This window comes from Onychostruthus taczanowskii, unplaced genomic scaffold, assembly GCF_017590055.1.
Source record: "Onychostruthus taczanowskii isolate IOZ18803 unplaced genomic scaffold, ASM1759005v1 scaffold15, whole genome shotgun sequence".
NCBI lineage: Eukaryota > Metazoa > Chordata > Aves > Passeriformes > Passeridae > Onychostruthus > Onychostruthus taczanowskii.
Window position 1 is genome coordinate 14,371,676 of NW_024498685.1, and position 16,671 is coordinate 14,388,346.

At 41.8% G+C, this 16,671-nt stretch overlaps 1 protein-coding gene across 1 annotated transcript in view; it reads left to right on the plus strand.

Moving 5' to 3' along the window:
* Nucleotides 1-16,671, plus strand: part of SOX5 (SRY-box transcription factor 5) — a 282,734-nt gene that overhangs the window by 35,376 nt on the left and 230,687 nt on the right. Inside the window, exon 2 of the mRNA XM_041398803.1 lies at nt 1,256-1,487. Within this exon, the coding sequence (XP_041254737.1) occupies nt 1,256-1,487 (232 nt within the window). The remainder of the gene's footprint in view (nt 1-1,255; nt 1,488-16,671) is intronic.

The following is a 16,671-nucleotide window of genomic DNA, read 5'->3' on the forward strand; positions in this document are numbered from 1 at the left end:
TTCCCTATTTTTTATTTCTTCTTGTGGATGTGCCTGGAGGATTTCTCCTCATCCTGCTCCTTGCAATGCCCCTGGTTAGCACAGGGATGGACATACCCTGATTTTCATGAATGAGGTTGCTGTAATTAATCCCAGAATTTGTCTGCATTTTAAGACTTCACTGTACCCCCCTCTATTTTAGAGACCAAGCTGGAAGCATTCTGGGTTCTGTAAGATTTTCAGTAGTGCTTGTCTTGAATGATACTTGAATTTGCCCATGATTTAGGTTTCTTTCAGTGTTTCCAAAACTGAAAGATAAACAAGTCCTATCAAACATAATCAAAAACTTCACAATGTAGGCCTGAATTTCAAGTCAGTATTTCTGTGTGGTTTGTCCAGTGTGTGCTCTAGATATCTTCCTTGTGTATCCTTTTTTATGTAGTTATAGATATAAATTATATCTATCTATTATATCTATAACTACATCTATATAAATGATATCTATATCTATCTATATAGATATAAACCCATTTTAATGGGTTTTTTTTTCTGATCTATCTATCTATAGATAGGAAGAATTTGATACACAGATGGAAAGATTTGATAGGAGGTCTGCATTCAATCTTGACCTTCATTGAAAGCCCCTGACTTTATGTTGTCAAAAAGCTTAGATTATTAATGTCTAAATGTTTAATTTTTTTTACTATACCAGATCTGCAAACCTGGAAAGATCCTTGCAACTTGACTGTAACACTCAGTTGCTCACATGGGTGAAATTTTGTAAACACAGATGTTTTGGCCTGCTAGCAAGTTCTTTCATTGTATTGTATTTTATTGTACATTATTTTTTTTATCAGTTGTGGTCGATAATGAGATGCAGATGATTATTCCTTAAAAGCTAGGTTGACAATAGCTTCTATCGGGAGACATTCTATCTTCATAGAGTCCCTTGCAAATGCAAAACTAGATGGGTATTTTTTAAAAGGAATTGCATTTCATTATGCAGTCTTAGGTGAATTTTCATGTTTAAGAAGCCAGAATACAAGAGAGTGCTATATTAGCGTATTATTCTCACAACAAACAAGGCACTGTTCTGTTGCTACCTGCTTGGCCATTGTTCCCAATTGTGTGTGCTTTGCAGTGGTATTTGGATGGTTTCCTGCTCTCTGCCAGCACAAAAAAGGCATTTCTGTTACAATGGCCCCTAACCACACAATGACGGCATTAAGGATTTATTTGGAGGTTTCATTATTTTCTCCTCTTTTGTTCCTTCCAGGATGTCTTCCAAGCGACCAGCCTCTCCGTATGGGGAAGCAGATGGAGAGGTAGCCATGGTGACAAGCAGACAGAAAGTGGGAGAAGAGGAGAGTGACGGGCTCCCAGCCTTTCACCTTCCCTTGCATGTGAGTTTTCCCAACAAGCCTCACTCTGAGGAATTTCAGCCAGTTTCTCTGCTGACGCAAGAGAACTGTGGCCATAGGACTCCCACTTCCCAGCACAACACAATGGTAGGTTTGCTTTGCTCTATTGTGCTTGCATCCATGCTCTGAATTGTGCCTCTGCAGCAGCTTGGCACCCGGATCTGCCCTCGCTGGGGTGCTCGGGGCTCAGCCCCACGCACAGAACCTGCCCTGGAGAAGCTCCAGCAGTGCAGGCCGCTCCTCACCTCTGCCTGGTGGCGTTTGGGGTGCTGAAATGTGTTAGCTGCACTGATGGGAGCTGCAAGTGTGCGTTCAGCAAACACCAAAGGGGTTTGGAGCGCTCCAAGTGAGAGTCACGTTTGGCACGGAGTCTGAAACGGGGCCCTGGTGCCAAGTTTGTGCAACAGTAAAGCTTGAAAGACTGTATAAAGAGTAAAAAAAAAAAAGAAACTGAATTCTGGTGACTTAAAAACTTACATCTGATGTGTAATTCACGTCACAGATACCCACAATAAAATTTTCCTGTGCTTATGAAATTAAATCGACGTACTGCTCTTTGAGTTTCCGCTCTGCAACTGAGGCTGAGCACTTAATTCCTGGCAGGCAGCAGTCCAGGGGAAGCCCAGAACTGGCTGTATCTTAAAGAAGACAAAACAATGCCCTGTTCCTTGCTAGTATTGCAGTGTCAGTGCTCTGTGTTTGGGCCCTTGCCATGGGGTGCTGATACATTTTCAGAAAGGTTGGAGGGTGCAGGGAAAGGCCCCCCAGCACTGAGGCACTTGGACAAAGCTCTGTTGTGAGCACAGAGCTTGCACAGCTCTTGCCTGTTTACAGATGGGCTGTAACTTTTCTCTTAGTCCCCCACTTCGACTGGGGCACTGGTAATTTCACTGGAAGGGGAGATAATAAGTGGACTTGAATATCTGAAGGCTTTTAAAAAGGCATTGCAAAATAGGTGATAGTGTATTCTCATAAAAGCCTGCAAGAGCTCCACAGTGGTATTTAAGCCCTTACAGCTCATTATGCATATGTAACAAGCCCTAAGTAAAAAGCCTTGGGGATTATTATTTCTCATAGGACCAAGTCACTGGATATTCACTGAAGCTGCTCTCCTAGACAGAATAACTCATTGATCCTGATCCATTTTCCTTCCTTTTTTGGGCTAATGCTTAAGCTCAGACAGTGGTTTGGAATACATAATTTTAGTTTGTGTTATTGCAACTCTACGTGGAGAAAGAGCATCACTGGAGAAATTACTCATGGGCAGACAATGTCATTATCTTTTTTGAGCTTGTTTATTTCTCATCCTTTATCTTATGTTTTATGGAGATGAAATTCATGAATGTAACAGTTCCAGCCATGGGGATGTTAGGGTATGTAACTAATGTATGGGCTTTGCTATATTGTGGCCTATTTCAAGAGAGTGTTTGGAAGATAAGGAATTGTTTCTGACAGCATTTAAGTCAATAGATAAACTTGTGATGGCACCAGTAGTGTAGAGTCAGACCCTAATGAAATAAAAACATACTGTTTCCTAAGGAGCCCAGCAGGAATATTTCAGCTGCACCTCGCTGGAACATTTAACTGCTCTTTAACTGATTTTAGCTAACTCCATTGCTTCTTTGTTCATTCTAGTTTGGAAGAACAAGAGGTTTAGCTGATCATCTAGTGTAGCTTCCTGCTATGAAGGCTGTGTTTCACGTGATGGCAAAACAGTGTTTTCTGGCTTTTTACAGTACAAGATACTGAATTGTGGGGTGTTTTAGGTGGTTTTGCTGCAGCAGTGGCACACTGCAGGCCTACCTGAGGCAGTGTTTGGGGGTTGCAAGGGTCTAGTTTTGTCTTTGTACATATTCAAGAATACTGGCAGCCTGATGAATGTAACGTTTTGGTAATACCTCTCTTTTGGTGAGGGTTGTGTTGTAAAAATCATCACTGAGGTAGTTCAGAAAGGATGCAGCCTGTGTGTCTCCAGAAGGAAGGAAGTGATCAGTCTAAATGAGCAAAGCAGACATTATCACTCCCTCTGCTGTTGTGGTATGTAGTTATCAGAAGGAAATCACTGGATAACATTTGGATAACTTCAGTTTGTGTGCTTAGCAGTGACAAAAATCATTCCCAAAGGAGAATTCACTTTCTAACATGGCAGAGGACATTTCTGTACTGTGTGAATTGACATTCTGCTGTTCTGTCATCTCTGGGAAGCAGGTCCAGGTGTGTGCAGCTGTGCACCAGCACCACAGAGTGCAGTCTGATGGAGAAAGCTCCAGGAGCTTCACACTTCCCAACTTACACTTCTGGAAATTCACCCTATTGTGCTTTACCAAGTTTTAATAACCTAGTGAGACAGCTCAAAATTCTGGGTAGACTTTTATAAGAGAAGGGCGAAATTCCTGTAAGGACATCTTCAAAATTGGCAAAAATCTGCACAGCCCACCTTCCCACCAAAATGAACAGGGTATTTCTGAGGATGTTGGAAGTGCAGCCACAGCAAGGTTGGTGCAGTGGGCACAAACTGCACTGGAGGACCCCTGTGGATGTCAGGAAATGCTTTTGTGTGTGAGGGTGGCTGAGCACAGAGCAGGATGCCTAGGGAGGCTGTGGAGATCTCAGAACTCATCTGGGCATGGTCCTGGCTGCTCGAGCAGGGGGATTGGGCCAGGTCTGCTCTGCAGATCTCCACAGCCTCAGCCAAGGCAGGGGTGACTATCTCAAACTTCCTCTCTGTAGGAGAAACTGGATACTTATTTTAAGTAGGAAAACTCTTCTCCTCATAAGAAAAGAAACAATAATTTATTCAGATTTAAAGCTACTGCTCAGTAGAAATGAAAAGACAAATGGTTTGACCTGGAATATATCTGAGAGTTCCCTTAGGACGTTGGTGGCAGGCCATGAGCTTTGCAGGGAAGCACTTGAGGATTACAGTATCAGTCCATAGCTCTTTGGAAGAAACCTATTAAGGCTACAGTATTCGGGTAGCACAGATAGTTGTTAGCTCATCTGAGTTACAAAGGTTTGTTTTACTTGTTTCTATTTGCCTGCCTTTATGTTCTATTTGTCTGCTTTTGCAACTCTCAAGACCACTGATCTCGCCAATGGTGTCTGTGTGCTAAATTCTGAAAATGAGAAATGTCAAGGCTAAAAGTACTGATTAAAGTGTACCACAGGCATGGTGTGTTTAAATCAGACCATCCTTTTTAACATAGAATAACAGTGAAATGCAGGATGGGATTAAAAAAAATAATAAAAGAAGTACTGAAGAAAAGGTCACACTGGTAAACTGTAATTTTGCCACTCCCTGGTTGTTCCAAACTGATGACTGTGACTGTACTGGTAACCCACATTTGTCCTGCATTTCCAGTGGGATTTAGAATTCATTTTCAATAGTGCCTTAAATTGATAGGAAATATTATGGTGCACTGTTCAGTAACTTTGTTGCTTCACACTAAAAGAAGCTGTGTTTCTGTGGTGAATGAAATCACTCCTGTGTGACTTGGGAATAATATTAAGAACAGCAGTGCTGCTGGTCAAAGAGCTTACCAGCACATGGCTTTGTGCTTTTCCTCCACTTGTTCGAAGTGAAAGTTGTTTAATGCTTCATGTGGATTCCCTTCTCACATCTGTCCTGGCCTGTGCTTCACCTGTTGGTCTGGAGTTGTCAGCATATGAATGGTGGTGCATCAGAACAACAAGCACTAGAGCACTCAGCTGTTATTCAGACCTTCCGAGGAGAATGGAAATCTGAATGCATATAGCTTTTTAAAAAGTCAAATAGGATTCTAATTATACTGAGCTAAAGAATGCATATTTAAAAAAAAAAAAAAAACAAACCAAAAAAAAAACACCAAAAAAAACCCCAACCTAAAAACAACCTCACAGTGGTTTTAGAGAAATTTTAATTTCCAGTGTACCTTTGAGCATCAAGCCTAGGATAAGTTATTGTGATGATACAATGCACAGTGTTGTGAACACCAGTGCCTTTACTGTGCCAGCTCTCATAATGAGAATTTCATTGTTTGGGGAGAGCAGTCTCCTACACTCTAGACAAAAGTGTAATTACTTTTGAACGATGTGGAATGTGCTCAGTTTAATAGCATGGAGAATAGATTCACAAAGATTCAGATAAAGCTAGCTTGGAAGCCATATGTGCAGTGTGGCAGTATGAAATTGTTAGCAGGCACCATAATTACAACACACACACGCACACAATTTCACAGTTTAAACTAGAAACTGTTGTTTTTGTAAGAGATAGGCCTAGCTGAACAGGACTAGTTCAATTAAAATAAACCAGAAACAGTGGTAAGTTTGCCTTTGTCTGCTGTTCTTTCCTTCCTCTCTTAGTGGTAAATTGATATTTATAAGATGATGAAATTGCATTGTTGCAAACACTGCATTATAAATGTCATCACAGAAGTGGCTCGTGGGAGCAGTTTCTGCAGATACAGTTTTAGGCTTTTCCCAGAGTTCAGTCTTTACCCTTGCAGCATTTCAGGGAATCACTGTGTGGGCTGTTGGGAAGGGGAACAAATGAAGAAGAATCAGTCAGGACCCATCAAAGAGCTGTAGAAGTTGCTACTGCATTGTTTAGTCCAGGCCCTGGAAAACTCTGCAGCCCTTGAGAACCAGCTGTGATGGAGGCAGAAGCAGCTGTGGTGACTCTCCTGTGCTTTTATGGGATTTTCCTGTGTTCATTGAACCACCCTTTTAACACAGTGACTCCTGCACACTTGTAGCCATGGAAAACCAGGGTGGATACGTTATTCCCAGCAGAAATCCATGGGCAAAAACACCTGCTGAAGTTTGAGGTGACCCATTGGTGTTTTGATCAGACTTTGAAAGGTCCAAAGGGACATTAAAAAAGTAATGAAGTAAGAAAACCTTTTTTTTTTTTTTTTCATTCCCAAGCAGGAGGGTTAAAACTACATTTAAACTAATAACCTGACAAATCAAGACCAGACTTATAATATATATTGCCTGGAATACAGGGAGCAGATGACTGTAGTTTTTAAAGGCCATGAAGAGAAGTGGAAACAGCAGTTGTTTGTTTTTGCTGAAGACCATCTTACTGTGAAGCAGTCATGTTTTTAATGGATTCATTTGAATTCAGTTAAGCAGAAAATAATCAACAGAAAAGTAAACACCTTTGTTTTATGGAAGTGCTGGGAACTGTATGTGTCCATTGTTTGCAAGTGATTATGTGCCTAGGCATCAATTCATTGACTTCGTACTGGAAAATGTCTTCATTTAAACTTACTGTATAAATACCTGTAAAATCTAATTCCAGTGAGTAGCTGAAAAATTCTGCAGAAAAAAGAGATAGGTAGAACTATAAAGCCCACATTTGGTAGGGATATTTGAACCAGATGATCTCTCTTATAAGAAAAAGAACTATTAAATGCTCTATCAAAAAAACTATGCAAGCAAAAAACTGGGTCATCTTTCTGAGCAACAGAGATAACTTCAAAATTTTGTTTCAAGTCTGTGCTCTCAATTTGGGGAGCACTGCTGGGGTCTAGGAAATGGAGAAAGTCCCACTAGGGCTGCAAGACCAGTTTATAGCAGCAATCCAGAGAGACTACATTTAAATGTTCCTGCTTCCTGTTAAATCTTTTGCTTCCAACAGTCACTCCCTATGTGTGACATAACACAGGATCTGTGGGATCTTCTCCATCCTATTGGAATCAAACAATAGCTGTGGAATTTGGGTCGTTTCTGCAGGCCAGGTCCATCCCCTGTGGCACTCTGCCCAAATTTATTCTGAAACTCCACCTTTTTTGGTGCCAGTGAGTCTTTCTGGTGTTGTAGTGAGACACAAACTCTGCTGCCACTTAAACACCCAATTTTCCATGGTTCTGAAAACAGAAGTCCTGAGAAATGTAGTTTTAAATTTTTGTGCTTTTCCTTTCAGTGACTGTATGTCCTTTGGCCAAGCTGCTGCACTCATGAGCAGCTTTTGGCCTTAGGCTCAGTGTAACTATTACCAGAGTAGAGAGCAGCACACCAGGCTTCCATACTCTTATCTGGCATATTCCCCAGGGCAAGGCATGTGGGAATCCTGAGCTGATTATGTTTTGTTCCTACAAAGCACAAACTCCTCCTTTTGCACACCTCCGTGACTCATTCTTGCTTCCGTAGTCGTTAATTTATTTTAGAACTTCCAGAACATCCTCATGTGCTTTGTGTTTGCTCCACACACTTTTCATACCCATGGTGGTTCCCCTGAGCAGCTGGTGTGGTTTTCTCCCTTTCTTTTCAGTGCAGGTGTGAATTCTCTCTGTTTCCAGCCTTGTAAGAGCCAGCTTTACTCTATCAGGTCCTGTCTGCTTGCAGTCGTCCTCTGAAATCCTTTTTCTCCCTTGCCCATTTTCTTCCTCTGCTTGTAGTCATATTGAGCTTAGTCATTTTTATTATTTAATCCATTCTAAAGCCTTTTAGTAAATAGCTCATATGAAGAGGTTGCACAGTAAGAATGAGCGTTGAGCTATTTGCTTGGACAGAATGTCAATAAAGTAGGGGATGGTTGGTTTGTGATATGCAGCTCTACTTAGTAGAGATATACCAAACCTAAAAGGCATTGTGAAGTCTTGGTCATGGTTTCTTGGATTTCAGGTTTGCAAGGAATCCCTGTGGATGTAAACTCTGGCTCTCAGCAGTGCCAGCACCTTCTGCCACACTCAGTGCTCACAGTTGTGTTTTACAGTCTCTTCTCTCACTGCCAGAGGTTCGTGTCCATGGGCAGTTACCCACTGCAGCTGGGATTTGAAGCATTTCTTTATCTTCTGTCCTTTCAATGGACAAGTGACGTGCTCGTGGTTTTTGCACGGTCTCTTGAAGTGTGATTTTTCAGGTCATGCAAAATCCATTTGGATGAGGCTGTGCCAAGGCCAGCTTGCTGTCTCTAGTTTTTATTCCCACTGCTAATGCTTTTTCAGATTCACCAAAAGTATTGGTGGTTGTAGTGGGAATAAAGATGGCATTCGGAGTGTCACGTCCAATGGAAAACATCCAGTGATGTTTTCCCCTGTCATGGAGCTAACTGCATCCTCTTCAGTACATCAGTGAAATACCTCCTTCTCTGCTGTTATAAAAGGGGTTATTAATTTTCTCTAGAAATTCGTGGCTGAAGGAGGACCTTTGGCAAGTTAGAGTGCAGATTTCATTTTGTGTTTGCTTAGGAATGGGCATTTCCCAGTGGTGGGTCAGCTCCTAAGACGTGTTCAGAGCCCTCCCTACAAGAGGAGATTGATGTGCTGCAATGTCTCTGAACCAAGCAATGTTCCAAAGTGTTGGAAAGACAATGAAATGGAGGAAACAAACTTTCTGAAGTAAAAAGAGTCCTTTATGCCTGGGGTAGCAAGCATGTCTGGATAGTTTGGCCGGCCTCATTTCCAGGTTCTCTTTGACACCCTCAAGTTCTTTGTTTCTTTTTCCGGTTTAGTTGCAGTTGTGTGATCAGATAAGGCATTTTTGCTCTTTGCAAGGGAGAAGTAGACTTGGTGAATCCCATTAATTTAGCATCACTAGGTAAACCAGCAAAAGTCACTGAGTGGAGTTGTGCCCAGTTTAACTCGGGACAGCTTTTGCCAGGGCAGTGTAAACAAGGCTGTGATTATACATGGAAATAGTCTGCTTCAGCATCCTTTTTTTATGCTTTTAAAACTGAATCCCCCCCCAAGGAAAAAAATAAGAGCTCTAAGGATTAACTTTCTGTAGTTTGTACAGGCAGCAAGCAAATTACATAGATTGTCTAAAGCATAGACCAGTAAAATCTAATATCAGACTGTTATTATCTTTATTTATGTTGTACCAAGAGCATGATTTATTTTTATAGAGCCAGAAAAAAGAAACATTCCTGCCCCAGAATGCTTAGCTTATGACCCTGTTCCTGCAAAATAATCTGGTTGATTGGAACCTAATGCTGATGGTAGCAAGAGGGAGGGAAGGAGAGGTCACTGACTATAACTCCTTCTGCACATAGCTTTCTGTGGGATTGGATTTTGATGACAGAAAATAAGAAATATTATAGCAAAAGGTAAAATCCTTCTGACATCTCAAGTCTGAATTGCTGGGGTAGATTGTATGTGTATCTCTACACTAAGTCATGTCAGAAGTGGGAGCTTGCATTGCTTGTTAACACTGCTAGCCAGAAATAATGCAAAACATCCGTGCTTCAGACTCTGTGCTGATTTTCAGATTGAATTGAAAGTGTGTCTTTCATCTCTGCAAATGTAAGTGAAACCTCCCTCTTTCCCATTCCTTTCATTTTGGACTGCTGCAGTTGTAATCAGGAGACCTGCTCAGCTTTGGATCCCTCTGTGTTCAGCAGTATTTGCTGAGGATGTGCAGGTTTCCAGAAAACACCCAGACACAAGTGCAGAGCCTGGCATTGAGGGCTTAGGGCTCTGCTAGGAGAGTGTTCATTTCTTGTACAGTTTTCAGTTAAATTTATGGATAAATGATATTCAGTGATAAACTTCTGGTGATCATTGCAGCCTTGGTGCAGCATGAGGACACTCTGGCTTTTCTCATCGAGGAAAGAAGTTATTTCCTCTCATAGAATGGAGTTGGCCTCTAACACGTAACACAAAGCCGTGTAAATCTGAATGCCACTTTTGGGGTGAAGATTCAAGGGTGAAGTCTCATAACTGTGTATTTAAAAAGTGTGTGTGTGTTCTGAAGTGAGCTAGTAAATTCAGCTTTAACTTCATGGTTAATGGGAGTAAATGGAGAATAGTGGAGTGTGATTCATTTTGTCCTACCAGACCCTGTAAGTAGGTCAGGGAACTCACACCCTGGAAGTGCCTATTTTCCTTCATAGGTTACAGCTGGAGCTTAGGGTGTTAAGCTCAGCTGTTGATCCCTATAGTTTATAAATCTGTGCTTAGATAACTTCAACCAAAAAAGCTTTGAGTGAGAGGTAATTGCCTGACCAGAGCATTTAATAATTCGTTGTTCATAAGGTTTGCTATATAGTGCTTAGCTCTGTTGGGAACAGAAAACATTCTGCATCTCTGGGTTCAAACCACTCAACTCACTTGAGTTTGTGGCTTGCATCTGACTAATGATAGGGAGTGAGTACATGGCATATTCTTTACTTTTATAAATATTAAATCTGCCATCCTCCTCCCTTTTTTTTTCCCCCCAAATTTTTGAATTCGTATTGCCTCGACAGAGACAGTAGCAGAGCGTGGGGGAAAGCAGAATAGTTAGGTGTATAAAACTTGTTTAAATTTTCTTTAAACCTATTTGATAAACTCCACTGGAAAACAGTTTTCAGAATTTCATAGATCTACAAGCAGAGTTGCAAATAGTGTCATTCAGTCCTACAAAGAATACATCTGTGGCAGATGATGTACTTTTCCTGTTTGCTTGTGGCCAGTGTAAACTTAGCTTTTGGGCAGTGACCATAGCTTCAGTTTTGAAGCTGTCAACATGAGTATTGGGTAATACATTGACACAGGGCCACAGTGAATTCCTGAGCTTTCCTTGTGAATAAACTGATTTGACTGAAAAACTTACTTTTATATTTAGGACCCGTATCTTTATATTGCTCGGTAAAATATCACGGAGTTGTTGGACTTGTCATCTTTGTTAATATTTATCAAATTACAAGTTTTCGGTTTGCTGGGTGAAATTAGACATTATTTCCAGCTTCCAGGTTGTTGATTTATCATGGGCAATTGACTTGTGCCATCCATGGCTGTGCCAGTACAATGGAAATGGTACTTGCCCCTCATCCGTGATGGTCTGTGATTTATCAGGGTTTCCACACTCATGGAGATTGTTGGGTGCCATACAGTGAGATTGGGGTTCAGTTCACCAAAGTTGAGGCACATGAAAGTTAGGTGTTTGGGCTGTCTTCACAGCTTGTGTGAAAAGATAACCACCAGCCTGGAACAACATTTCCATTCTTAAAATAAGCACCCAGGACAAGAAAGATGAATTACCCTCTGAAAGTGCTTGTCTGTTGACTGTGGAGGGAGCCTTGATGACTGGTTTAGACTGGGTGTCAAATCTGGGGCTAAAGTTAGGTGAGAGTAATCCCGTTCACAGTACGTGGTGTTAAAGGAGTAACACATGTTACTGGGGAAATATTCTCTCATTTTTCTGGAAAAGTAACCATGTTCTAGGTTATCCTTTTTTTGGGGGAGGGGCTGGGGGGTGTTGTGTGTAAATATTCTATCAGGATCATTTTTTAACCAGTACTGAAGGTGTTTAGTGGGGTTTTAAGAATTGGATATTCCCTAAAAGCAAACCTTTTGTTGTGTATCTATTAAGTAGTATTAAGTTCAGATAATAAATAATGTGTTGGTTAGCAACATGTACTGGAGAATAAAGAAATACAGAACACCTTAAAAAGGCTATTTTGGGAAGATTCCATTAGTATTGAAAAATGGCATTAATTCTAGTGGGTTTCCCCTTCAAAATTTAGGAAATTATCAAATGTTTTTCAGATGCATAATAAAGCATTTTCGTGTCTTAGTATCAGTTGCAATGACATCAGATTTTATTGTTCAGTTTAATTGATTACAGAGAACATACGTAACCTCTTTTAAAGATTTGATTTAGCCTGGCTTGGTCATTTTTGCAAGTCCAAATGCTGTGCACAGGCATAGCAATGTATTGGTTAAGAAACTGTGGTAAAATTCCAGCCTTACTCTGTAGAAACGTGTCTGCTGCGCATGTTTTAATTCTGCTTATGTCCTCCTCTGTGTTTAATCCAGAAAATGGGTATATGTACATGTGCACAGCTTCCCATTTTGGCACCACGCTTGGTATATTGTGTGCTGTGACTTGTATCGTGCCTGCAGGCCATAGGAAAACGACACAAATTAAATGTGAAATAGAGGGAGGCATAATTTAAAACTTGCATGTTCTAGAGATGCAGTATGGCATCTGAGAGTTGCAGCATATTGCAAAAAATCCCCCCTATTTCCCCAACAAGGGGGCCGTGTTTTCAGCTGTGCAGGCTGTGCAGCATCCTTGGCCGTGGCTGCGGTGTGTCACTGGGGGCTGGAGCGCGGCCGCTGCCGCGCGTTCTGTGTCTCCTTCTCCTGTCTGGCTGCTCAGGTCGTGTCTGCTCTGCCCTCTTCTGCGGTTCTGTGATTGTATTTACTTCACACAGACACGCGGGTTCCCTTTTCCCTTTTACATATGTTGTTTTCCTTCATGCTGAGAAAACTCCGCAGCCTGACAGGGCGCTTTTTTTTTTTCTTTTCTTTTTTTTTTTTTTTTTTAAGCGCTCTCAATTCTATCCAGCTTTAAACTCTTATGTTTATAACCCTGAATATCTCTAAAATGTCTTTACCTAAAACACTTTATGGTTTTATTACCAGGTTTATGCCAGTAATAATATTCACATCAGCTTTCTTAGGGATAATCTTTAAGCAGAACCTAGCAAGAAAGGCTTTGAAAACTATCATTCCCAGGAACGCAAATCTCGGAACATGAAACATCGGTTTAATCGCCCTCCCTGACAACTTAACACGACAGATTGAAAAATACAAGCCGATATGGAAGTGGGATCAATGGATTATCAAAGTCCTAAACATCTTTTCTTGGACGGGGGGAGGCGGGGAGCTTTGGGGTGCGCTGGCATGCGTAAAGCACCAAGTTTGCATGGCTTACCCAGATCCGCTGCTGCCTGACTGGCAGCGAAGTTGAGAGGGAGAGAGAGAGATTTACATGAGGGAACTCAGGGGGCTTTGTCACGGCAATTGTATAAAGTGATATACAGTGCAAATCGACTCGAGCATGTCCCTGGATAGCAGGCGGTTTACAGCCTCTTCAAGCAGAGATTACTGCTTTATCTTGTCATACTAAATTAACGTGGCAGCACACTGTTAAACAGTGGTGACCTCTTCATCTGTGGAAATTGCTGCCTAGAGGAGAGATGGTATTTAAGTCTCTCTCTCTCTCTCTCCCTCTCTCTCTTTTTCTCCCCTCCCCACTTTTCTCCATCCTCTTCCCTTCCTCCCTATCTCCCCCTCTGTATCTTGTCTTTTTTTTTATTTTTTTTTTTTTTGCTGTAGGGCCCTGAGGCATTTTTGGGTTAGGTTGTAACATTAAAGACAAAAAGAAAGAAAGAAGGGGGAAGGGAAAGGCTTTTAACATCAAGGTGACAACAGCTATGTGTTAATTGGGCCTTTGTTGTTTGATTAATAGCCACTTTGGTGTAGAATATTAAGACAGTTGTTTGGACAACTTTCTAAAAATGACATGTCCTTTCAGTAAACTGGGATTAAGCGATGTTCTCTGGTCTGCACATTTTAACTCCTTATTGTTATTGCATTTAGTCCCTAAGCTTGCTGCTCTTTTGGAGCGAGCATTCCATCCAAGGCTCCTGGCACCGTCCTCGGCTGGCAGGGAATGCCACAGCTCTCTCCAGGGGCACCCGGGGAGCTGCTCTGGGGCTGCTGCTTTTCAGGGTCAAGGGGATGAAAACACCTCTGCAGCGCGGTCGAGCTCCTGTGTCGGGCTGTGTTTTGGAATTGAATGATGCTCCCAGAAGTGCAGTTGTGTGGGAGAAGGGAAGCAGCCATTTCACTGGGCTGGCAGTGTGGTACAGAACGGGAAAATTAAATCCCACGTTCCCATCTTTTTCAGTAAACTGAGTCAGTTAAGGAGAGATGAAATTTCTTCTTTAGACCAGGTTTTCTTTTCTTGGTGGTTCTATTTACTATGCAGTGCTTCACCGTGGGTCCAAGCCAAAGCTCTTTGAAGTCACTATAAAGACTGCTTTGTCTTTACAGGCTTTGGATCAAGGCCCACACGACCTTAGGCAAATTATTGCAAATCAGTGTTATGAAGTGCTTGGAAATCTGCAAGCATACGTGTCCAAAGCATTACTTTTTGATGTACTTGAAGAAATGGTTGAGAGGCCAGGTGAAATCAGGTTGGCCTTGGAGGTATCCACATGTGCTGAAAGTGGAAATGTTATGGGTGCAAGTTCTGGGCTAAGGAGGCTTTCCCTACCTTCCTGTGCTGGCTGTGGGTGTTCAACAGGTTCTCTTCCCGTGCTCTTGGGGTGGCCAGTGGACAGGAGAGAATGCTTTCCTTTCCAAAGCTCAGCACTGATTCTGGGATGCCACAGGACTTTGACCACTTCAGTCAGATGAAGATGGCTGTAGAAATTTAATTATGCGAGATGGAAAAAGATGACGATCTATCTTGGATTTTTCCCTGCTGGAGACAATTGTTCCTTACTGTGAATTTCTTGAGCTGCCACCTACACAAAGATTGATGCAAAATTCTGTGCGTTTTGTGTGTAACATTTTCAGAGGCAAGTTTTTATTCGCTTCCCTGGGATGCCAGCACAGCTTATTTTTGCAGCAGAATATTTGCCATTTCAGATGCAGCGGATCTGTGAGCACTGATGTTATCATTCTTTCCTTTGGTTGAATTTTGAAGGCCATTGAGCTAAACAGTTATACCAGAGATATGGAAAGGACTGACTTCCTGATTTATTATTTGGAGAAATCAATGTGTTTGATAATTTATGTACAGCTTACAGAGGCCACGTAAGTGGCTCATGAATCGATCAGCAGCCAGCAAAAATGAAAGCTAACGAGCTCGTTTCAATAGCAAGTTGCTCATTAGCAGGTAGGCTCACTGATCTTTCAGGGTTTCCAGTTCAAAGTCAGATGCTTTTTCCGTGTCCTCGGAAGGAGCAGTTCCCTTGCAAAGAACAGAAGCAGAAAAAGAAAGCGTGGCAAGGTTTTGAACGTTTCCTCCTCGCTTTGACATAAATGTTTACAGTAAATGCTGGGCTGGAGGGGCAGCCATCCAGTGGCCTCAGCCTGTGTCCATCACTGTAGGGACACCAACTTTCTGCCTCTGAAACTGAGTTTACTGGGGAGTTAACAGTGTGTATGGGAAGAGGAGGGTAGAGGCCCTTCCTGTGTTTCTGCGTAGAAATCTCTACATCACCAGCACAGCGTTTTCAGTCCAGATTTCCTCCAGCTCAGAAGCTGTGTGTGGAATGCTAGCCAAGAGGCAGGATGTCCTTTGCTCCATCCCCACTGTGACCCATCCTGGTTAGACACCACCAGGCCTGTGTCTTCCCCTCTCCTGGTAACATTTGATGCCTTGTTTGAAATGCTTTGGTGCTTCTGGCAGGTTTTTTTTGTGGGTGTACACAAAAACGGGCTCGTTCAGCTCAGTTGTGATCCTTCTTGGTAGAGATAGCAAGCGCTGAAAGAACATGGGATGAATCTTCTAGGAGGTACTCTAAGGGTCAGTACTGAGAGGTTTGGTGGATTTTATGGTGCTAATGCTCATAAACATGCCTGAGAGCAGGGAACTGGATTGAGCTTTGTGCATTAGTACAGTATCCTGGTGTCCAGCACTACTGTTTGGTTTTTTTCTTGTGGTAAAGAAGCAAATTCATTTTTAGTCTTTTTGAAAAGTAAATCCACTGCTTTAATTACCAAACTTCTGATAAAATGTTCTTGAATCCTTATGTTGCTTGTATGTATAAGTGTATATGTAAAAATATTTAGGTGTATATGTACAAACACATGTATTTCAGCTATCTCCTTTAGACATGAGGAATACACCACTCCTAATCAGATTGAAAAATCCCAAAAAAACAGTTTCTTGACAGAGTTGCCTGAGGCTCTTGCAAAAGAGGGACTCTCAAAACATATTTTTAAAATATTTAAAAAAAAGACAGATTTTCCGAATCTCAGGAATAGATTTTCAACTGCCTGATTTGGCTTGAAATGAGTTGGCTGAATCAGTTTCTTTTTCTTTTAAGTAAGTCTATAAAGCTTTGATGAATCTGGCTCATTGTTTAGCACTTATCTCATGAGTAAAGCTTGAGAGGTTTGGCTTGAAACTTACCAAATCACATCTTTGGAAAATGGCCCAAGCCTATTGATTTATCTGAAAGAAAAAAAAAAAAATCCAGAGCAAAACACAACTAAAAAACCCTGATCCAGCTTAGTGAGTAAGTCCCTTGCAGATCTATAGAGCTCCCACTGAATGAGCACATCCATTTCTCACCATTTGTCAGCCTTGCACTTGATGGAACTGTAGGGCTGAGAGGGATTGGGAGAGGTCACCCAGAGAGCTCCAATCCAGGGATCAGCTGCACCAGTGTAATTTCCTTCAGATAACAGTCAGACTTCTTGAAGTTTCTCAAGACAGGAGGCTCAGAACCTCCCAGTCTGTCTGGCCCAGGGTATTGCTGTCTCTGCCTTCAGAAAAGAACTCCTGTGGAATCTTTCCTGCATCGGTTTTCTCTCATTAATTCTTGTCCTAGCCACTG